The sequence below is a fragment of the Elephantulus edwardii genome, unplaced genomic scaffold (assembly GCF_000299155.1).
Source record: "Elephantulus edwardii isolate Elephantulus edwardi_28Jun2011 unplaced genomic scaffold, EleEdw1.0 scaffold00144, whole genome shotgun sequence".
Taxonomy (NCBI): domain Eukaryota; kingdom Metazoa; phylum Chordata; class Mammalia; order Macroscelidea; family Macroscelididae; genus Elephantulus; species Elephantulus edwardii.
The window spans coordinates 587,218-611,361 of record NW_006399894.1 but is presented as its reverse complement, the minus strand read 5'-3'; the positions used below and the strand labels follow the sequence as shown (position 1 = coordinate 611,361).

General features: G+C 48.3%; 1 protein-coding gene across 1 annotated transcript; it reads right to left on the bottom strand.

Annotated features, from left to right (window-relative positions):
- Positions 1-2,491: 2,491 nt before the first annotated feature.
- LOC102858936 (chromosome unknown open reading frame, human C17orf103) lies at positions 2,492-22,595 on the bottom strand. The gene is made up of 3 exons (XM_006894467.1): positions 22,502-22,595; positions 8,746-8,864; positions 2,492-2,608 (listed from the first exon to the last, which is right to left on the bottom strand). Exons 1-3 carry the CDS (start codon positions 22,593-22,595, stop codon positions 2,492-2,494), a joined length of 330 nt encoding a protein of 109 aa, XP_006894529.1.
- Between the last annotated feature and the right edge of the window lie 1,549 nt (positions 22,596-24,144).

Below are 24,144 nucleotides of genomic sequence, written 5' to 3'. Positions count from 1 at the left end.
GACCCTGCCTTCTCTTTTCCTTTCATATACTCCACCTTCCTTCTTGTTTTCCCAGTTGCAGAAGTGGGGCCTATTTTAGGATTGCTGAGATAATTCTGCCTGGAGGCAAGACCAATGGGGTGGCAGGGTCTCCTCCCTCTCTCAGGAGCAGAAGCCCCAGCTGGGAGGACAAGGCCACACCTTTATTGAAAAGCACTTGATGTGGTATGTCCATGAGTTAAAAGTAATACAGGGGACCAGATATAAGACCAGGGTTGGCCCAGGAGCATCTGTAACAAATTCCAAGTCAGAAAGGCACATGAGTGACCACTTACTGTGACAAGACAAAAAGAAAAACTCACAGAGCACGGCTTGAAAAAGAGCCCACGTGTTGGAGGTTTCATGCAGGGTAGAGCTCCTGGGCTGGTGACCCTGGGTCCCCTTGAGTGTCCCTCTACTCCTGAGCACGTGGGATGATTCCACATGACCTGCCTCCTGCAGGTGGAAGCAGGGCATAAATGGTATAGGGATGGGGAAATGGGATCAGCACCAATTAAGGGTGGGCTAGGTGATCCAAAGCAGGGTCTGCAGAGACAGTTACCCTAACTCAGGAGACCTGGTTACTTGATGCCAACCAACAATGGGCCCCACTGGAGCTATAGCCACCAACAGGGGCAGCAGCACCTTAAGGCAGACAAAGGGAAGGGAGCCAGTCCCCTCAAAAGGACCCTTCTGCTCCTGTCCTTGTGTGTGCACTCACTGGCAGGATACTACAGAATCTGAGGTTTGGGCACTGTTCACTGAGAACCTGGCCACCTTTGCTCTCCAGTGCCTGCCCTTGCCCTCCGCGCAGCTCACAGGAGCCCAGGGGCCAATGGAGAGAGGTTGCATAAGCTTCCTGGAGCCAGTCCCTCACTGTAGGCCATGTGAGTGATGGAGGCCACGTGTCAGTTAACTGTTCACTGAGATGCTGGGGAGAGAAATGTTCATGGTCCTGCCTAGTCCCGAGGGAACACAAATGAATCCTCTACCTGTTAACTAATTCTTGTTGGAGACTAGGCCATCTCTGTTTTCTCCCCTTGGTGTCAACCTCAGAACGGGGCTTGCACAGGGCTAAGGAGGATCTTGGGAATAGTAATGGGCTATAGACAGCCAATATCTTAAGGTAGCCAAGGGAAGGGGGCCAGGCCCTAGTTCCTCTCAGGGAATCCTGAGGGCTGAGCAAAAATCACAGCAGATGTCTGGCAGCAGCAAAGAGGAATATGTGTGTCTTTCTTGGATGGTAGTATGGGCATGTGAGATGCTGCCTGTACACTGCCTCCTTTCCTCTCTCCTAGCTCCAAAGGTCAATGACAAGTCAGTGGGTCCACCTGTCAAGTGGCCAGAGTGTGACCACTGTGACTATATGCACACAGCAGCCTAGAGCTGGGCTTCTGGTAGAGAGACAAGCACAGGGCAGTGGGCATGGGACTGGCAGTCCTAGTTTCCTACACTGCTGATAAAAGGGAATGAGGTACTGAAAAGAAGACAGCACTGAGTGGCAGCCCCTCTGCAGGAGGCTGGGCATACAGACCCCGTGTATGTGTCCTGTGTATGTTTGAGGTGTCCTGTGTATATGTTCATGTGTCCCATGTATGTGTGCATGTATGCCCACTTGGGTGTGTACAGTTGGCCTAGGCCAGTGCTGTTTACCTTTCTCCTCCACCTCAGACAGACTGTTCTAGGGTCCTGCCTGTAGGAAAATGAGAAGAAGAGAAGGGGAGGCTCAAGCACCAGCCAAGACACAGTGCTACACCAGTGGTCATTTCTTATTGCTCCTCTGTCCTCAGGGAACACTCTGCTCATCTGTAGAAAGGACACCAACCATGGAGATGGCAGCAGGGGCCCCAAATGAGCTTTCCTGCTGACCAAATGGTCTATCCTTTGACATTCCAGAAATCCCAGAGCAGGGACCAAGAGGTCAGATGCCAAGGTTCTCACTCTGTGCTGGCCCCTAGCCATGGTGCTCATCTGCCTGGTGGCCAAGGACATAAAGAGGCTGGTACAGTCTCCTGAGAAGCTGCCCATCTCTGTGAAGAGATAATGCTGCGCTGCTGCCACGAGGCCTCCTCCTTCACAGCAACCAGAAACCTACCACCATCCTCGCCAATGCCCTCCTCTTGGGACGGCTATTCTCAGCCTGTCATCTCTGCCCTATCCCACTGCAGCAAAGTAGAGGAGGGGAGCAAAGGAGTCAGGTTGGTTGGGAGGGGTGTGCCATAGCAGTCATGAAAACAAGCAGAAAGGTAGGTGGGGAAGGCAGGAAGAACATCCTCTCTCCTCATCCAGTGCCTCCTTCAAAAACAAAAGAATGCTTCCAGGAGTCTGAGGATGGGGCCATCAAGAAGCAAACTTATACACATAGCTAAGTCTGATCTCGACAGGGCTGGGGATTCCTGAGAGCACACTGATGGCTGGACAAAGGCCACAAGGTAAGGTCTGGAACTGAGTGCTCCTGCCTGGGGGGCGGCAGTCAGGGCTGCACACGCTCCAGGTACTGTGGCAGGGGGTTCTCCTTGATGTACTTCTGGATGTACCAACATGTGAGATGGGCCTTCAGATCCTCCTCCACCACGAAGTCCAATGCAGCCTGGGAGCCAGAGAGAGAGAGAGAAAGTCAGTCAATGGCACAGAGCTGAGGCCAGTCTAGGACGCAAAGCCATCCCACAACCTACTGGACTGAAAAAGGATGGCTGCTCTGTCTCCATGTTCTCAGCAAAAATCAGTCCCAACCCACTGCTCTGCATGAGGCCTAAGTGGAAAGCATCTTTTGGAGAAAGATGGCAATAACCACCCCTAATACCATCAGCATCCTACTTTACAAGCAGTGCAGGATTCTCCCTTAAGGTTGGGGAGCGAGAGAGGCCAGCCACAGAGCCTGAAGGTCCTGAGTTCAAGTTTGGACTTGACCCCTGACTGGACAACTGTCTTAATCTCTACTACCTTGTGTCTCCCTGTCAATGAAACAGGGGGAGGCTGAGGTTTCATGTTCCAAGGTTGTCTTAGGAGCTAAGTGAGTCAATCTACTTAGTGTTTGGTGTCATTTCTGGCACAGCTTGTGGCTCTTGTAGTTCACAACTATCAGCTTAGCTGATTCCATCCTGAGTATCTGTGGACAGCATCCCTGAGGTCACCCCTGGGCCAGCTGTCACTAATGAGTCATCTCCAGTTTTTTTCTCCTCCCTGGGTACCCCTGAAGGTCTGCCAGAGAGTTCCTGTATCCCCTAGCCTGTGTCTGCTTTTTAAAGGCTGGAGGACAAATAGCAGTCTGGAGACGCAGAAAGGCTTTGTGAACTAAAATGATTGTGCTCTAAGGCAGGTCCTTGAGACAAATCTCTGTAGGTGTGGATTATGGGCTGATCCACTGCCCTGTTCTGCCAAAATTCTCTGAAAGCAAGGCTGGAGCAGAGCAGCCCAAGTAACCACTGCAGCACTGTTACCTCTATGAATTCAGTATCTCATCTGCAAAGCAGGCCAATGCCAGTGGGCTGTGAAGGTGGGAGGTAGAACACCAAGTGCCCTCCCATCTTGTCCACCATGGCTGCATCACTGAATCCCCAGCACCTAAAAGAGTGTACTCAATGCCCACTAAAAAAACTAATGTCTACACAGGGAGGAGGAAGGAAGGGCACTTTAACACATGAGGAAGCATTTGGGTACATTGAGGCAGGAAGGAAATACAGCACTAGACTGTTCAAAATAAGCCAGATTCAGCATTTGGTGAGAGTTCAAGGGCCTGATAGCCGTTCACCCGGGGCCTCTGAGGGAGGTGCTTTGGTCCAGCTATGGTGAGAGCAAGTCTGAAGGGAGGGCATCCTTGACTCAGAAAGTAGCATTGTGGAGTCCAGGGCCCTCAAGGCCACCAAGGAACAAGGAGAAACATGCCCCCTGGAGGCTACCCCACCAAATCCTCCAGGCCAGAGGGTGCTCCAACTCAAACAGAGTTAAGAGAACTTAAAAGTTAAATGAGAGGGTGGGAGTGTGGCGGAGACAATGAGCTTGGGGACCACTGCCTGGCCACTCTGGGGCCATCTGCCTCTCGAGCAGAAGCCGTGGCCGCTGGATCCAACAGGAGAGGCTTGACCAGAGAGGACTCACCACTGCTGAGCCAGACAAGGCTCCTGAGCAGCTGATTAGGAGCTTCTATCTATTGGAAAGAATAATTTTATGTTGATTAAATAGAATACTTTTTAATTGGGCTTCAGGGAGCTCTGTGGCCACAGTCCATTGTGAGTTGCTGTTAGACCCTCAAAAAAAGGAGCTACAGAGGGAGCTCTGATAGCTTAGTGGCAAGAGGCCACACTGCAATCCCAAAGGTGCATGGTTTGACTCCACCAGATGCTCCACTGGAGAAGGAGGGACAATCTCCTCCTGTGCCAGTCGGATCTGATTCGATGGTACACAAAGGGGGAGGGGGAAGTGAGCTACAAAAGAACCAAATCAGAGACTTATGTACACAAATGTTCACAGCAGTATTACTTGCAATAATCAAAAGGTAGAAATAACTCAAGTGTTCATCAGCAAATGAACGGATAAACCAACTAGTATGTCCACACAATGGAGAATTACATTGTTGTTATATGCCACGGAGTTGCCTGTGACTCAGCAACCCTATGCACAATAGTGATGAAGCCTGCTCTATCCTGAGACAATCTCAGTGTCTCAGACACATCTACCCCCATTAATCCAGCCACTAAGTCAATCCATCTCATCCAGGGTCTTCCTCTCTTGTGCTGTCCCTCCACCCTTCCATGATGTACTTGGGCATAAAAAAGAAAAAAAAAATGAAGTCCTGATAAACGCTAAAATGTGGCGGGACATTGAAAGTATGATTAATAAAAGAAGTTCATCACAAAAGGACATAGATTCCACTGATATAAACCTTCCAGAACCAGCAAACTCCCAGAGGCAGGGAAGCAGTTTAGTGACTATCAGGAGCTGGATGTGGTAACTCTTAAAGGATCAACTTACAACACACTGCCATGCAGCTGGAACCAACTGACTGCTGAATCTTCAGTGGCTTTTCAGAGAGGAGACTGCCCACCTTTCTCCCTTGAAGTAGCTAGTAGATTCAAACTGTGTGTTTTTGAGTAGGCCGTGCAGTTCCCTACAACTTGGCCAGAACTGGAACCAATTCATAGCAAGTTTTGAGAGGCTGTAAAATCATAAGGGAGAAGACTACCAATCTATCTCCCCAGAACAACTGGTGGATATTAACTGCCTGCCTTGGACTAGCATTGCAACTCCTCAACCACTAGGCCACTGAGCTCCCTAGGAACAAGATTCAGCAGTGGGTATGGGGTTTAATTCTGAATTATGAAAATATATTTTGGAACTAGTGAGGTGATAACTGCATACTATTAGGAGTATATCATACATCACTGAATTGTTCATATAAAAATGGTTAGTTTTGTTACATGAATTTTATTGTTTTGATAATTTTTTTATTGTTATTGTTGTTGTTGTTATGTGCCGTCGAGTCATTTCCGACTCATAGCGACCCTATGCACAACAGCCCTAAACCCTGCTCTGTCCTGCGCCAACCGCACCACCTCTGACACACCCATCCCGATTACCCCAGTCATCGAATCAATCCATCTCATAGAGGGTCTTCCCCTCCTGCGCTGTCCCTCCACCCTCCCAAGCATGATGTCCCTCTCCAAGGACCCGTCCCTCCTGGCAACATACTTACAAAACATACTTTGTAAAATTATTTGTGTGATAGACTGGGGGTGGGGTGGAATGGAGAGAAGCTGATCTTTTGCCCCAGACAGTACTCATAAGCTCAAACTCAAACTCACTGCCATCGAATTGGATCCAGCTCACTGCTGACCCTCCAGTGGGCTTCTGAAGGCTGTAAATTACACAGGAAGAGACTGCCTCTTTCTTCCTTGGAACTGTTGGAAGATTTCAACAGCCAGGAGATGCCTCCTTTCAATCAGCAATGCAACTCCCCATTGCACTGGGCTATGCCACCAGCATCAGCATGAGAACTTGGGGAAAGGACAGAGAGATCAGAGTTTCAGGGGAATATGAGAGATCCAGGAGGGCTCTGAAATGCAGGGTCTGAGCAGCAGAGCTGAAGGGAACGATGACAGCTCCATCAGGGTAAGACCTTCCCGGCAAAAAAGTGCTGCCACCACACCACAAGGTAGCTAGAAGAAACTGAGGCATGGTGCACTGTGCCAGCCTGTCCCAGCTACACAGCCCCGTGCTGGATTATGGGGCTGCTGACCTCCAGGTGGCTGTGATTCTGTGTGCAGACGGGTGGGTGAAGCATCACCCTGCAAGGGAAGTGCAGAGAAGCACCCAGAAGCTACTAGTGGGACCAGAGCCAGAGCAGTGGCTGCTACTGTGGCCTCTGTTTTTTGCTTTATAGCTCCCACCCCAGCTTCTTATGTAGCCTGCTGCATCACCCACATCTTTGCCTGGTCTCAGGACCTTGGCATTGACTCAAACCCAAAATTCAAGCTCACTGCTGTCAAGTTGGTACCAACTCATACTCATAGGTGACTCTCCAGTGAGTTTTCCAAGGTTGTGGATCACACAGGAGGCGGCTCTCCAGCTGTGCCACTGGTGGTAGACCTGCTGGGTCGATGTCTTTTTTTTTGGCTAGCAGCAGCTCCCTGAGATCCAGACCACAGAGTGCCCTTTTGTTTCCACTATCATTCATCCCCTGCTGCTTTGAAGATGTATCCTGGAAGCCCCCAAAACTGACCCCTTCAGGCGGGGGAGAGTTGGCTAAAGGCTTCCAAGGCTTCCTCAGCTCTTCCTGGCACTCAGAACAGGAATGTTCTGTGGCAGGTCCCCAGAGTCAGTAAGGGGGGTGGCACTTAGGGAGGGGAGCATCACTTCTATAGTACACTCTTCTTTTATCTAGTTTTCTGCATTAAGCCCAGGTTATCTGTATTTCCTGGCCACACAGAAAGCCCAGTACACAGTGGACCTTTAATGCTCACTCAAACACAGGGGATTTGCCAAGGCCCTTCAGGGTGCTCGATGTGGCCAGGGTGCTTGATGTGGCCCCACTGGAAGGAAGGAAGAATTAACTCCTCTGCATGAAGAGAAAGAACACCCAGTGGACCCACAGAACAGCTCTACCAGCAAAGTCAAAGACACTCTGATGGCTGGGAGGGGTGCAGGTGAATCCACCTGAAGAGTCATGCAGTGAACAGAAATGTACTGGAAGTACAACAATGAATGAATAGAATCCCTAAGTCTCTATAAACTTTCATTAAAATCAATTAAAAAACCCACAAACCCCTCCCCCCAAAAAGAAAGAAATGTAGCGAGTGTACGTATGACATCAAGAGGTGCAGACAAAAAACAGGACTCAAGTCAGCCACCAAAATTGCAGCCCCATCCAAACCTCTGACATTCATCTTATTTTTTTTCAAGAGAATTTTTTATTTTTTAAAATTTTTTTTTATTATTTTTTGTGTGTACTGTCAAAATGGATCCGACTGGTACAAGAGGAGATTGCCCCGCCTTCTTCAGCAAAGCATCTGGTGGATTTGAACCATGTGCCTCTAGGATTGCAGTGCAGCTTCTTGCCACTCGGCCACCAGAACTCCCTTTGACATTCATCTTTTACCATAATGCCCACTCAAAAAAGAATGTATTCAAACTTTGTAAAAAAAAAAATCAGTATAAAATTTTAAAAAACAACCCAACACAAGTCAAACTCATTGACCTGTTACTTAACACGTGATGGCATGAGGTGGAAATGACAACTGGATGTTCCTCGTTTTTAGTGATAAAAATCTATTTTTCTTTCCAATTTCTTGTCTTTTTAAGCTCTGAAGCAAGATCACATCATCTGCTTTCACCCATGAAGATAAATCAACCAACAAACCAAACCCAATGCCAGCAAGTCGATTGTTACCTTCCTTCAGCATTCGGACACTTTAAATCTCCTCAGGAGGAAAGTGCACATCTTTCTCCCAGGGAGCAGCTGGTGGATTTAAATCACTGACCTTTCTGTTAGGTGGCCCAACACATATCATACTATGTCACCAGGGCACTTCTTCCCATGAAAAAAAAACCCAAAACCCCATACCCCAGTTGCCATGGTATAGATTCCAACTCATGGCAACTCAGGGATGGAGGCTATAAACATTTAAGGAGGATTCAGAATGCCCCTTCCTTCCCAGGCAGCCAGCTGATGAATCTGGACCCTTAACCGTTTGCAGTCCTACAGGTAACCAACTATAGCACCAGGGCTCTCTCAGCCCACGGAGACTATCAAACAGCTTTAACTTGGTGGACCATCTCACACAGCTCGTGAGAGAAATGGCAACAGTTAATAGGAACTGTTCACTGGCTCTCCTTCAGGTGGCACTTAGGGCATATGTCCTACCTACCACACAAACCTCTGATGATGTCTCAGTGGTCAGGGCAGAGCAGGAGGTTGAGGCTTCAGGCATCAAGGATGAGTGCAGCAGCTACATGCCCAGCCCTGAGCCTGGGGTGGGGGTTCCTGCAGTCTGGCACCGCCCCCAGGACTAGAGGAGTTGGGAAGGTTAACACTGACTGGCAGGTGTCCATTCTCAGCTTAGAAGTGGGTAATGGAGGCTGACCTGTGGCCAAGAACCAGGACAGATCTGGGTGGTACCACTCCTGCTGGCTCCACTCCTAACATCTACCAGACACTCTCCCTTGCACCCCACTGCCAAGCCATCCCTATTCCTGGCCCAGGTTGCTGCCCCATCCATAAGGCCACCCTACCTTGGCGAGGTGCTTGGCGATGCCTCGGCCACGGTAGGCATCAGGGACCTCCGTGTGCTGTAGGTCCACAGTTCGCTTGCCAACATATTCGTAGAGCAGGACCGCCCGGTCATGGCATCCTGGGAGTGGAGGAAACAGTGTGAGACCTTGAAGACTCCAGGGATGAGGAACCCAGGAAGGGAGGCAGTGTCCACAGTCTAGCCCAGGCACAGCAGTCTTCACAAGGGCCCCGCTGACTTCCTGACTCAGGAATGGAGGCTGAATGGAGACTCTGGGATTTGGAGGACTGTTAGTGATGGGACCTGGGGACATTCATGCTATTTTCCCGTGTCTCAGCAGTAATATACTTTAGACCACAGCAGCAGTTGTTGCTGTTGTTACATGCTTTAGAATCATAGCTAACCCTCTAGAGGGTTTTCAGAGGCTGTAAATTTCATGGGGAGAGACTGTGTCCATTCCCCCCACCCCCACTGTAATTTATAACATTCTTTATAGAGTTGTTTGGAAAATGAAATGAGCTGATCTCTGTCACAGACATAAATGGTGAATAACACAGGATTTTCCAGAGCCGAATGTCAGGCCCTTCTTCCTAGTTCATTTTGGCCTGGTGGATCCTCTGAATCATGTTCAGCCTCACAGCTGAACAACCCTCAAACGACAGAGATGAAAGGCAGAGACAAGGCCTACAGGCCAGGAGATGACCCAGGCTCCCTGAGGGGAAGGAGCCCTGATGGCTAAGCGTGGGAGGTGCTGGGCTACTCCAAAAGGAGTAGTACTGCCAACAGGTTGGCAGTTCAAATCTACCAGTCATTCTGCAGGAAAAAGACTGGCCACTTTCTCCCATAAAGATTTACAGCCTCAGAAACCTGATGGAGGGTTATCACAAGTTGGAATCAGCTCAAGAGCAGTGGAATTTTAGGTTCTTGCACGCAGAAGTCAAGCATCAGATGAGCCTGGAACATACCACAGGTGCGCTGGTGGCACCATGGCCAAGTGCTGTACTGCTGACAGGAGGGGTCACTGTGATACACTGGGGGACTTTGGGGGATAATGTGAGATAAGGAAACTGACAATCTGCTTCTGTGAAGAGTCCAGTCTCCAAAGCCCTGGGCCAGCTCTACTCTCATCACGGTTGTTGTGAGTGAAAACAAAAATCAATTCCATAACAACAAGCATCATAGGAGCCTTTGTCATTATCTTTGGTCCTATTAACCCAAGAACTCCTGATCCCTGCCCCCCACCCCATGTCCATCCCCAGGAACAACTGTTAGGTACTCTCTCAGCACACCAGAACACAGAGATAGGAGAGGGTGTGTCAGGAAAGACTTGGAGAGCAACATCAGACCCCAGTAGAGGTGAAGGGAGTCAGCCAACTGGACCACAGACTCCAACACTCACACCTCCCAGGGTTTGCAGGGCAAAGAAAGGCCTGTGCCCCTCTAAACTCCTGTGATAAAGGAACAGAAGTGCATTTGACACAATTTGTTGTTTCTCATTCATCCAATAAGTATCCACTGAGCTCCAGGCACTGTCTGTGGTTCTGGGGACACAGTAGGGAATAAGAAAGATAAAGATTTCTGCCCTCATACAGTGATCATTTAGTAGGGAAACAGATGATAAACAGGAAAAAGCAAAGGAATGCTGTGCTATGCAGAAAAACACACTGGCAAAGGGCCTTACAGAGCATGCGGGAGGGGGCAGAGTTCATGAGAAGGGTGACAGGGATGAGGATATGAAGGAGCAAAGGGAGTCGGTCACAGCTGGCTGCGAGAAGAGTGTTCCAGGTGGAGGGATGAGCCTCTGCACAAACTGAGCCAGCAATGCATCTGCTCTGTTAGAGGGACGTAGGCACGGAGGTGACAAGGGCAGAAATGGAACAATGGTGTGCTGAAAAAAATTTTTAAATATGGTCTATGTCCTTTGTTCCAGAGGGAAAAAAGGATAAAAAGAAAACAGCTTGAGAGGGTTTTTGTCCTGAGCCTAAGAAGTTGTTACAGTTGGCCCTGTTAGCACTGCCCTAATCTTTTGGAAATCTCTGAACCTTGTCCTACCCTGCGCCACCTCACAGTCTCTGACACACTCAAGTTCACTGTTACAGTCATCGTGACAGTCTACTTTGTTGAGGGTCTTCCTCTTCTTCACTGACTCTCCACCTTTCAAAACATGATGTCCCTCTCCAAGAAATAACCTCTCCTAGCAACATGCCCAAAGTATGGAGACAAAGCCTCACCATCCTTGTCTCCAAGAATCACTGTGGCTTCATCTTCTCCAAGACATATGTTTGTTCTTTTGGCAATCCATGGGATAGTCAGCGCTTTTCTCCAACCACACACCAATTCTTCTCTGTCATCCTTATTCGTTGTGCAAATACAGGACACAAAAACTGCTCTGTAGGATCTGGCTGCTTTCCTGTATAAATAGACATCCTACAGAGGCAAGGATTTTCCATGCATGTGATATTAATGGTCCTGTTCAATAATTTCCACATTCTATTAGGTCATCCTTCTTGGGAATGGGAATAAGTATGAATATCTTCTAGTCAGCCAGGTAGTTGTCCTCCAAATTTCCTGGTATGGACTAGTGAGCCTGCCCAGGGTTGCATCTGTTAGCCGGAACATATCAGTTGGTATTCCATCTATTTCTGGGGCCATATTTTTGGACAGTGTCTTCAACACAGCTTGAACTTCCCTTGTTATCACTGGCTCTTATTAATGTGGTATTTCCTGAAATATGGCAGTGACGAACAATTCTTTTTGGTGCAGTGATTCAGTGTATTGTTTCCATCTTCTTTTGGTGCTTCCGGGATCAATCAGGATTTTGCCCATTGCTTCTCTTAGTATTGCAACTCAAGGTTTGAATTTGTCTTTCATTTCAGTTCTTTCAGCGTGAGAAATGCTGAGCGAATTCTTCCCTGTGCATTCCCTAATCCCAGCTCTTTGCACATTTCTTTGTAATACTTTGTCTCCTCATGCTACCCTTTGAAGCCTGTTCAGCTCGTTTACTTCAGCAAGCCTTCCTTTTATTTTGGCTTCTCAATGCTCTAATGCAAATTTCAATGTTTCTCCTGATATCCAATTTGGTTTGATTTGTGTGTGTGTGTCTCTGTGTGTGTGTTTTGTGGTTTGTTTGTTTTTTTTTTAATTTCTCTTCCTTCTTGTAATGAAGATCCTCCAAAAAGGGCTTGAACAGTACATTGACAAGGAACTGCTGGAGGGTGGAGGTGTAAGCTGGGTTTAGAAGAGGTCATGGCATCATTGCTGATGTCAGAGGGATCCTGGCTGAAAGCAGAGAGAATATCAGCAGAATGTTTGTATTTTATTGACTATGGAAAGGCATTTGACTGTGTGGATCACAAGAAACTATGGCTAACATTGAGAAGAATGGGAATCCCAGAACACTTAATTATGCTCATGTGAAATCTATACCTAGACCAAGAAGCTGTTGTCCAAATGGAACAAGGAAATAGTGCATAGTTTAAATCAGAAGGGTGTGTGTCAGGGATGCATCCATTCTCCATATTATTTAATATATATGCTGAGCAAATAATTCATCAAGTTGTACTCTATGAAGAAGAATGTGACATCAGAATCAGAGTAAGACTCATCAATTACCACGCAGATGACACAATCTTGCTTGCTGAAAATGAGGTTGTTGTTGTTATTATGTGCCATTGAGTTGTTTGCGACTCATTGCGACCCTATGTACAAGAGCCCTAAACGCCGTTCTATCCCGCGCCAACCTCAGTGTCTCAAACACATTCATTCCCACCACTCCACTCACAGAATCGATCCATCTCATCGAGGGTCTTCCTCTCCTGCGCCGTCCCTCCACTCTCCAAACATGATGTCCCTCTCCAAGGACCAGTACCTCCTTGCAACATGCCCAAAGTATGTCAGACGAAGCTTTAGAATCCTTGACACCAGGGAACATTCTGGCTTCACCCTCTCCAGGACAAACCTGTTTGTTCTCCTAGCAGTCCATGGTATATTCAACACTCTTCTCCAGCACCACAACTCAAAGGCATCAATTCTCTATCATCCCTATTCACTGTCCAAATCTCTGATGCATAGCACGTCATTGCCTGGATCATACACACCTTAGTCTCCAGCCTGATGTTGTTGCACTTCAGTACTCTTGAGAGGTCCCTCACAGCTAACTTTCCCAATGAAATTCTTCTCCTGATTTCCTGGCTGCTGTTACCAAGAGTGTTGACTATGGAGCCAAGTAAACTAAAACTATTAACTATCTCAATCTCTTCACCATCCATACTGATGCTGCCAATTGGCCCAGTGGTGAGAATCTTTGTTTTCTTGATGTTGAGCTTCAATCCATATTGAAGACTGCAGTCCTTGACCTTCTGCAGCAAGCGCTTCAGGTCCTCCTCAGTTTCAGCAAGCAGGGTTATGTCATCTGCATAGCGCAGGTTGTTGATGATTCTTCCACCAATCCTGATGCCACATTCCTCTTCGTATAGCCTAGCATCTAGGATGATCTGTTCTGCATACCGATTGAAAAGGTATGGAGACAAAATACATCCCTGACGGACCCCTTTCTTGATTTTGAACCATCCAGTGTCTCCCTGCTCTGTTCTGACGACTGCCTCTTGGTCCAAGTATAGGTTTCACATTAGCACAATCAAATGTTCTGGGATTCCCATTCTTCTCAGAGTCAGCCATAGCTTGTTGTGATCCACACAGTCAAAAACCTTTGCATAGTCAATGAAGCACAGATAGACACTCTTCTGGTATTCTCTGCTTTCTGCCAAGATCCATCTAACATTAGCGATAATATCCCTAGTACCACGACCTCTTCTAAATCCAGCCTGCACATCTGGCAGTTCTCTGTTGACATATTGTTCCAAAAGTTTTTGGATAATTTTCAGCAGAATCTTGCTTGCATGTGATATCAATGATATTGTTCAATAATTTCCACACTCTGTTGGGTCACCTTTCTTTGGAATGGGAAAAATTATCGATCTCTTCTCAGAGACTACAGTCTTTAATATGGATTACATATCAATACCAAGAATGCAAAGGTCCTTACCACGGGGTAACATAATGATTGATGGAAAAAAGACTGAAATTGCCAATGATTTCATCTTACTTGGATCCATAATCTATGCCCTTGATACCAGGAGATGAGGATACATATTGCATTGGACAAGTATATTGTCGGGGATCTCTCCAAAATACTAAGAGCGATTATGCCAGTTTGAAGATTAATGTGTGCCTGATTCAGGCTTTTCAATCATTTGCTATGCATCAGAGAGCTGGACAATGACTATGGATGACAGAAGAAGAATTGATGCCATTGAGCTATGGTGCAGAAGAGCACTAAACATCCTATGGACTGTCAAGAGAACAAATAGGTATGCCTTAGAAAGCATGCAGCCAGAGTGCTCCTTGGGGGGAAGGATGGTGAAGTTTCATCTTTCATACTTGGGCCAGCTTGCTAGGAGAGGCATTCCTTGGAAAGGGATCTCATGCTTGGAAAGGTAAAGGGTCAGTGAAAGACAGGAAGACCCTCAACGAGATGGATTGACCCTGTGACTGCAGCAAGTGGCTCAACTGTATCAAGACAGTAAGGATGGCACAGGATAGGACAGGATCCATATCTGTTATTCATAGAGTTGCTATGTGTCATATACAACTCAGTGGTACCTAACAACAACATAGAAGCTGAAAGGAAACGCATTTTTATCAAGAAGAGCATATTATTATGTAAGATAGTATGATGGGCTTCCTGGCCCATAAAGCAAAGCAGCTGCAGTGGACCTGTGGACCCACACAACAACAGAATCTAGGGACTTTAGGCAGAAGGCTTGTTGGTGGAGCCCCTCCTCCGCCCCCCAGCTGGTCATCCTAAAAGAATACTTGCTCAAACAAGGCAGCGGCTGAGAGCAGACCTATCCAATTTGAGGCTGGACAGTTGAGTGCAAGGGAACTGTGTATAGTAGGGGCAGGGATACGCTCTCCACGCTGAGGTAGATTTCCAGTCCTCTCCTATATGCATCCTAATGTTCATCCACTTCCTGTTACTTCCAAATTGTTCCTGATCCTTCTTAAACCATCTAATTGTGCATATGGGGCAGGGGGTGTTCAACAAATGACTGAATCCACTATGTTGTTATGTGCCACTGAGTTGGAACCAACCCATAACTGACCCTCCAGCAGGTTTTCTGAGGCAGAAAGTTAGTTGCACAAGAGAGATTGCCTATCCTCCTGCAGAGCAGTTTAGAGATTCGAACTGTTTGCCTTTGGGATAGCAATGCAGCTTCTGACCACTTGGAGACCAGAGTGCCCTAGAAGTAGACGCGCAGAAGTATAGAATGCCACTGGGAGGCTGCTGATGGCAGACGGATCAAAAAGTTGGAGAGTGAAGGTCTATCTGACCTCTACCTCACAGAAATCAGCTTTGGGATAATGACAGAGAAGAGATTTTTCAGGGAGAGATTCTCATTCTCCTTGAAGTTAGATAAGGTCTGGTGTTATTGCAGCAACATTACAGAGCAGGGAGGGATAGGGCTATTTAAGGGGATGCCTCTCCAAAGAGGCCAGTTCACACCAATTCAGATCCAATTAATTTGAATTCAGATGTGAACATGAGCGGGAAGCAGCAAAGGGAAGACCAGTGGAAGACGTGGCACCATATGTTTGAGGACACACAATCTGTTGGTTTTAAAAGACATGTTGATCAAAACAGCTATGAGATATCATCTCACCCCAGTAAGAATAGCAAAATTTAACAGAACAGCAAGCAATAAATGCTGGCGAGGATGTGGAGAAACTGGAACTCTTATTCACTGTTGGTGGGAATGTAAGATGGTGCAACCACTGTGGAAGGTGGTGTGGCACTTTCTCAAAAAATTGCAAATAGAGATACCATTTGTCCCAGCAATCCCATTTCTGGGAATATACCCCAGAGAGACCATGTCTGCCATCCAAGCAGATATATGCACACCCATGTTTATTGCAGCTTTGTTTACAATAGCAAAGAGTTGGAAGCAACCTAAGGGCCCATCAACAAACGAATGGATAGAGAAGCTTGGTATATCCACACAATGGAATACTCCGCAGCATTGAAAAACAAGGAACTCATGCAATATTATTCAAAGTGGGTGACCCTGGAGGACATTACGCTGAGTGAAATATCTCAGTCACAAAGGGACAAATACTGCATGGTGCCACTGTTGTAAAATGGGTCTGACATCAGGGTTGGGGTATGACAGAAAAAAACTGGATACATTATGTATATTGTATTGAAACAGATGAGGGAAAGAACAGATTAGAGGTGATATATGATTGAGTATTATGGTTAGCACAGGAATCCAGAATTAAGGTTGCATAGAGAAGTGTACTCGGGGTGGGGGGTGGGAGTGAAGGGATATGGGAATTGTATACTAATGAAGGAATATTTTTTTTTCTTTTTCTTTTTGGAGGGGGGAGCAAGCTGGTGGGGAGGGGTGGGCAGGGAGAAAAGTGTGGCAATGAATGAATGGAAATCCTAAACCTCTGTAAATGTCTATTAAAATTAATAATAACAATATAATAATAATAATAATAATAATAATAATAATAGACATGTTGATATCACATGGCTAATTCATAAATGTAAATCACTTTTAATGCATTTTATTGTGAAAACATCATAGATAACCCACTCTTCAATGCTGCTAGGTTCCCAGTCTGTGCCATGTACCCAAAGATAAGACCTAGTGACTGAGATTCACACAGGCTCACACAGCAAGTCAGACACTAGAACAGTTGTTAAGTCTTTCCTAGAAATAACCTGGACTTCCCAGCCAGGCTATTCCAGTACACTTTCCTCAGAGCTGTAGGCCAGAGGCTGCCATTCCTCTTTTCAGTTCCAGGAGAGAAAATAGACGCCCAGAAGGGGGCCCTAACTCACCAAAGGTTGCACTGTGAGTCTAGGCTCTGGGTACTAAGTCAAGTTCATCCCTTCTGCTCTGATCCCTTTGTCTATAATGCCCTTTCCCCTGTTTCAGCCAAGTAGGATTCCAACTTGCCCCCAGTACTGGCCAGAGGTAACCCCTAGCTCCAGGCCCATATTCCTATAACCCAACTGCAGCTCCACAAGCCTGTGTCCACTGGCCTGGTCAGGCCCACAGGAAGCACTGGAATAGTCTAAGGCTCTAGTTGTTACCACTACACCTGCTCCAGCCCACTCCACTCTGTCTGCACCACCCAGCACCAGGTTCAGTTCTCAGTTCCCACCACTTCTCAAGGCTAATTCAGTTAACCCAAGACCACAATACAAAGACCAGAAGGCCATTTTGGGGTTGCTCACCTGCCTCAGACACTTAAGTTATCCAGAAGTTCATAAAATTTCAGGTGCTTAGGTGCAGCAGTGAATAAAAGTGACAAAAATTTTCCTTTGAGGAGGTACTATTTTAATGGGGAAATACAAGATGAATATTAGAAGGGATAACGGTCAAGTCAATGCAATACAGCAAAGAGGGAAAGGGGAAGAGGCACAGTTTTAAAGAAGGTGGACAGAGGTCTCTTGGACGAAGACCTGAAAGGTGAGAGGCCAAAGGTTACATAAGGGAAGAACATTCTGGGTGGAGGGAACAATAATGCAAAGGCCCGGCGCAGCTATCCAGTGACCAGGAGGCTCAACTCGAGTGTGAGGGAGTGAGGAGAAAGTCAGATGGGAGGGCTAGGCGTGGGGCAATCACCAAAAAGATTTCAACATTTACCTATCATCCATTTTCACAAAGCATGGTTTCACCCTGGGCAACTTTGCTCATGGTAATCTGTTCACTTCCATACGCCTTCAACTTCAGACTCCAGGAGTACTCACTTTCATTGTGTTAGATTCTCTGCCCCCCTGCCAATCCCTGAGCATCCCATGGTCTTGGTCACCCCACGTGCCAGAGTCCAGCTCAGGACAAACACAGTGGAGGACACTTCCTCATCCTTCTCTGCCCAACATTCACTAGGGGGTCAAGGTAAGCCAAGGCCTCACCCAACATAGCCTAGAGCTCAAGCTCAGATCATCTGGGAGACAACAGGCTGCAGTGAAAGGCAGCTCTTGAGGGCTTTGCCATAACAGGCCTGGGCCCAGCTCCTTCCACGTGCTCACTATCCTGTTCACAATAACCTCAAGAGAAAAGTATGATTCTCTTATCCTCCTTTGCACATAGGGAAACTGGAGTCCAGGGAAGCCTGATGACAGGGCCTGGTGACAATGGGTGATGGAGTTTAGCTCACTGAAGGGGGGTTTTGGCTAGAAGAGAAATAAGAGTGGGTCCTGAGTAACGAGGGCAGGTGCTGGACACAGCTCATTGGGTAGGGGTCATTAGACTCAAATATCAATTGCGGGACATCTGACCTCAGTCTGGGATCATGCTGATGGAGGGCCCTCAGAGGTCACCCAGAACAACTACTTATGATTGCCACTCGGCCAGCGTCCAAAGCATTTTCCTTCCCAGTGGCCAACACCAAACTCCTTCAGATTCCTGAAATGACCAATCCCAGAGGCTCAGGCCTAAACCTGGCACTATCCTTGCTTTCTGCCACTACCAAACTCATCAGTGGGGCTTTACCATGAATTTGACCATCTCTCCACAGTCACCACCTGATCTGGTCACCTACCCCAGGAGAATCTCCCCTCTAATTCCCTGAGAGGCAGCAACAGGAATCTGTCAACATGGCATCAGTCCCCAGCTTCTGGTAATACTTCAAACCTTGGTGCTACTCCCAGTGGCCTCCAGTTGCTCCTCTACCCCTCATGAAGGGTAAGCCACTGCTTCACAATTTAAAGTGAGCCCAAATATTACTACTCTCCCTAAAGAGGTTCCACTCCCACTTCACTGCATTCTACTGCTATCTCTTGAGAGCAGACACTGGTGACCTTTCTGTCAGCCACTCTCATGCTGTGGGCATGTGGCAGCTGGGCTTGTGGATACGGCTATCCTGGCTCAAGGTGCCAGGGTAGAGTCACCCTGATTCACAGCCAGGTCCTTATCTGGGGAAAGCAGTGTGACCTGGGGAACAGGGGTGACAGACACCACAGAACCAGCCTAAGCTGGCAGTCCCTGGAATCCTATCTCTGCTCTGCTACATGTCCTTGGGATAATCACTACCACCATCTATCTCTCTTCTGGGACTGTGTCAGAGCTGGAGTCAGTTCCAGATCTCAGAATGGAGGACACTTCCCTAGGTCTCCCCATCCCAGGGCCCTTTGCTCTCCCCCAGCTTCAGGTAGGTCAAACTTAAAAGATACCCTGAGATGACCAGGAAAGCAATCAGACAGAAGACAAAAGCAGGCAGGTGGGCAGGTGTGGAAGAGATGATGGTAGACTAAAATGCTCATTATACAGATGAGGAAATTGAGGAAGAGTTACAGCTAAAGCCCAAGGCCCTTTTCCTGAGGGCATTCTCCTCTGGCTGAAGGCAGCAGGGCAGGGCAGGTAGAGAAGGATGAGCATGAGCCCTCCGCTGGCTGCATCCAGTCTTTAGAGGATGAAGCCCTTGGAGACCAAGACTCTGGCTTAGCTATCTCCTGGCCATACAACTCAGTTTCCCCATCTCTGAAATGGTGATGTGGGGACCAGACAAGTCAGGACTCCTCTCCTGAAACTCAGTGCAACTGGTCACCACCTCTCTGCTTTGTCTGCATCCAACCTCTCCTCCCCTGCCCGGTCCTCCCCTAACCCCTCCTCTCCTAACTCCTCCTCCCCTGTTCCTTCCTCTTCATCTCCTCCTTCCCTACCCCCCTCCCCTGCCCCACTACTTGTCTGACCCCATCTTCACTCTCCTCTTTATCTTTCCACCTTCCTGCTCCCCTGAACACATACCATTACGGCTCCCTTCTTGGCTTCTTTATGCCTGCACTAAGTTTAATCCTCCAATTCAGAGTGGCAACCAATTTCTCAACACTGTCCCACACAGCTTTTCTTGTGAGCTTGGTTGGACCCCCAGCACCCAGAACATTGCTTGACTTGCAATAAGAGCTCACTAAGTATCTGTGGAGTGAATCTCTGTGCTGAGGTGTGAGACTTAGGCAAGTCATTTCATTTCCTTGTCTTAGTTTAGCCATTCATAAAACGGGAGTACAAGTTTCCCCTCAACCTGTACCGTGTGCAAAAGGATAAATAGGGATTGATTCGGAGTATATTCTGAGCCTAAAAAATCACCAGAACCAGAACCAGAAGTCCTCAGCCTAACTCTGGTTAGTGGTAGGCCTAGCTATACGGCTGCCCTGCTGGCCTCCAACTTGACATGTGTCTGCAGCCACACAGCAAGGACCTGGCAGTCTCAGGGTGCTGTCTGGGCAGCTCCTCTGCTAAAGGCTGAGACACTGAGTGGGTTTCTCCTTTATTCCAGATACTTGTCCAGATCCAGGCTGGCCAGATGGCCTAGAAAAAGGCCTAAATTAGATGTGCAGTCCCTGCCTGGAGGGATGCTGCCAATTTCCCTTTGCAGAGCTGAGGTTTATTGGTAGCCAGGAGAGACTAAGCCTAGAACTGGCAAGATAAGACAAGGTTACCACACCTGGCCAAGAGATGGCCATCTCTGGTGAGCTATGTTTGGGCTGGACCATCCTGAAAGAGAGAGAAGACAAACCTATAAAATTCCCTTTTCTTTCTGCCTTCTGAGGCCCTAACAAACCTGAGAAAGGAGATGCCGACATGTCAAACAACTTTTTATCATCAAGGTCCTAAATGTCCTGGTGGGGTCAGGCCAAGGGGCATCACTACCACCGAAGGGTCTGCTCCCCTATGGAAGACACATAGGGCCATGGGGCTTTCAGCCACATCTGAAGTTTGCTTCCAGCACTATGTGATGCTGAGCAAGTTTGTGGAGATCTAGCCTCAGTTTACTTATCTGCAATGTGGGGTACAAATGGCACTCACAGGGACACTGTGAGAAGAGCATACACAAGGCAGTGGATGTGGCCAGTCTGATCAAACCTAGTCTGATCCCCAGAAAGGGTCCACAGAGAATCTAAGAAATGCCAGTATGGGGGAGGCAAGCCCAGCTCAGTCAGACCTCCAAATAAATTCTGCCCCCATTTTGGGGCTTCTGTCTTCTTAGAGATGGAAAGAGACACTATAAAGGCTCTTCCTACTAGAAGCTGCACAGCCCCATCCACGCCCTCATCTAAAAAGAGTCATGTTAGGCTCACCGAGGAGGGAAAAGAAGCTGCCAATGTAGAGGGTGGTAGTGGGGAGGTGCTGGGAGCATCTGCTCTTGGATTTAAAATTTCTATTCCATAACCCCTTTCTGCTCCAGGGATGGATGAATGTGGGTTAGGGATTAGTGAAACCTTTCTCCATAGGAAAGATAACTTGCCTTTGCTTTGGATTTTGAAATAATTATTAGTCTGTGTTTATGGCTTGCTCTGAAACTGCTCTTTTTACTGAATTTCACCCTCTATAATCAGCCACTGAGGCGTACTAGTGTTTTTCCCATTTTACAGATTTAGAAACAGGCACAAGGTTGGTAATCTGGCCAGTCTCCTAGGTATCATGTCCAAAATACTTCCTCAAAGAGAAGCTCTTCTCCTTAAGCCCTAGGTCCACCCAGGTGATTCTCCAGCCTATTGGATGTAGCAAAGACAAAGTTTCCAAGAACTGGAAGCAAATTAACAGAAAGAGCTGAGGATGCAACAATGAATGAGTATTAAAAGGGAAAAAAATGAATGGGGAGGGGAAAGGGAAGGAGAGGGGTCAACGCGCAAAATGAATTAATGAAAATTAACTTTTCTGTAAACTTCCGTTAAAATCACAATTAAAATAAAAATTTTTTTATGTTTATTTTTAAAAAAGAAAAGAGGTGAGGAGGGGCAGTCACTGTCGTCTCCAGGATCTCAAACAGCAGGCCTCACCCAGCTGGAGCTGGTGAGGATCCTGCAAGCAGCAGGGGGATGGTGACAAGAGCACTGTCATTTCTCTTCTTTATTCTCGGCTAAATCCATTCACCCAGCCTGTCCACAATCCGCTGGAACTGGGCTACCCTTTCCGCTCCCGGGCTCTCCTAGTACACCTCTCCTGGGAAGTTTCCCCTACAACCCCTCACCCCCTTAAGGTGCTCGGTCAGACGGGCCCCCAACAACTTCCGAGTGCAACGCCTCCCCTGCGTTCCTACACCACTTTCAAGTGCAAGCATCTCCCCAATGCTCTCAACAACCTATAAATGAAGCGTCTCCCCTGCGCTCCTCCACCACCTCCAAGTCCAGCGTCTCCCTTGCGCTCCTGTACCACCTCCAAGTGGAGCATCTCCACAGCGCGCTCAACAATCTCCAAGTGCAGCGTCTCCTCTGAGCCCCTTCACCATCTCCGAGTGCCGCGTCTCCCCGGCGCCCCCAACAATCTACGAGTGCAGCGTCCCCCCAGCGTCCCTACACCACCACTGAATGCAGCGTCTTCCCAGCGCCCTCAACCTCAGAGTGCAGCCTCTCCCCTGCGCCCCTACACTACTTCCAAGTGCAGCGTCTCCCCAGCGCCCCCAACAACCTCCGAGAGCAGTGTCTCCCCAGCGCCAACAATGTTCAAGTGCAGTGTCTCCCACAAAACCAGCCGGCGGAGGGAGAGACACACAACACTGCCATTGCCCCATCAAGGGTCGGAGTCTTGGACCCAGGGGACGGGGGGTGGGGGCGAGGGTCCAGGGGCCGAGGGTTGGGGTTCGGGGACCTAAGGGTCAGGCGCTGGCTAGGCGGGTGGGCGCATGGACTGGAAGACAGTCTCAGCACTGCGGGCTGGGGGGCAGACAAAAGGCCTTATTACCGTTGAGCCTGACAGAGAACTGGCGCCGCAGACGATCATGCTCCACGCGGACGGGACAGCTCTGCTCCGCAGTGGCCGCCGCTGAGTGCGCCATCCGAGCGCGCCCGACCCTCGCCCCCGGCCGGCCCGGTGGGCGCGCGCGGAGCTCAGGGGCGAGGCGGGGCACCGAGGCACCAAGACCACCCACCAACAGCTTACACGCTGACGCTCGAAACACGGATCCGGCGTCGGCCGCAACAACAGAAAAATAAAGAAAATCCTGGAGCCAGGAAATCAGCTGTGCGGTCACGTGGGGCGCGCGGCCAGTTGGCGCGCAGGCCTCTGTTTTGATACATTCCACCCGGCTCTTAAAGGGACCGGGCCCTAGAGGGTGCCCCATGCTTTCCATTGACGCTCTCCTTCTCACCTTGGCTGTATACACAGGAACTTTGTGGCCTCGCTTGAATCCCCCCTACACTGTAATGTCGAGCTTACCGTCGGTCGGCACGACAGTTTCCTCTCTTGCTGGGAGCACAGCGGATACAGAGCCACGGCCTGGTACATTAGAAGCGTTCAGTAAGCGTTCACAATGCGCTTAAAACCTATGCACTGTGTGCTTGCAAATAAGGCAGCGACACTCTAGGCCGCATAAGACTGAGTGAGGTCGTACACAGCTGGGGATGGGTGGGATGGGGTCTACGCGTCTACCCCACGCACACCTGAGGCTGCTGGGGTGAGCTTGTCCCGAGAAGCACTATTTGAGTTAGAGGCAGAAGTGCAGTAAAAGGGCTCAGGATTCCCTACTCCACAGACGAGGAAATTGAGTACCAGGGTGGGCAGGGGATTGCTTTCGGACGTGGAAGAACCTCAGAACCAGAAGTGGTTTTTGAAAGAAGAGATGAACCAACACTCACCAACTCCCATCCCAGTTCACTGCTTGTTAATTCTCATGCACCTTGCACAATGTGACTGCCTATGTTATGTACTGCTGAATAGACTATGACCAATAGCGATCCTAGGAACAAGAGCTCTGAACTTCGCCCTATCATCAACCTAAGTTTAATGTTATGTCAATTAAGGCTCAGTAGCCTAATTAGGGTAGGGAGCTCTTTGGCCAAGTAGTAAGAAGCTGCACTACAATCCCAAAGGCACGTTATTTGAACCCACCAGATCCTCTGCAGGAGAAGAATGGACAGTCTCCTCCCCTGCGATTAACTGCTTCTAAAAACCCTCCTGCAGGTCAGGTATGGGTCCAACCCGATGGTACACAGCAGCAACAACAGCCTTATGCTACCAACACAAAGGTGGAACCTCTGAGGGAAGGTGAGTAATCTCCCACATGCTTTTCAGCCGCTGAGAAACTACTGCGTGGTGAGCTGAGTAGGTTCCAACCCGAGGGCAATGAGGTTGTTGGGTGGAGTGTGTGTTTTAAAAATTGTTCCTTAATTAAGGGTAAAGATTGACGTTGACACCCTGTGATTGCTATCCAAATCTACAGACACACTCGTAGTTCCCTAAACGAGGTAAAACCCCATCCCAACAAAGCCAAAAACCCACTTGGACTCACAGCAACCCTGTAGGCCTGAGTAGAACTGCCCTTTATGGTTCTCTCTGAGGTGGTAAACCTTTATGGAAACAAGCAGGCTCCAAGGATACTTCAAGGG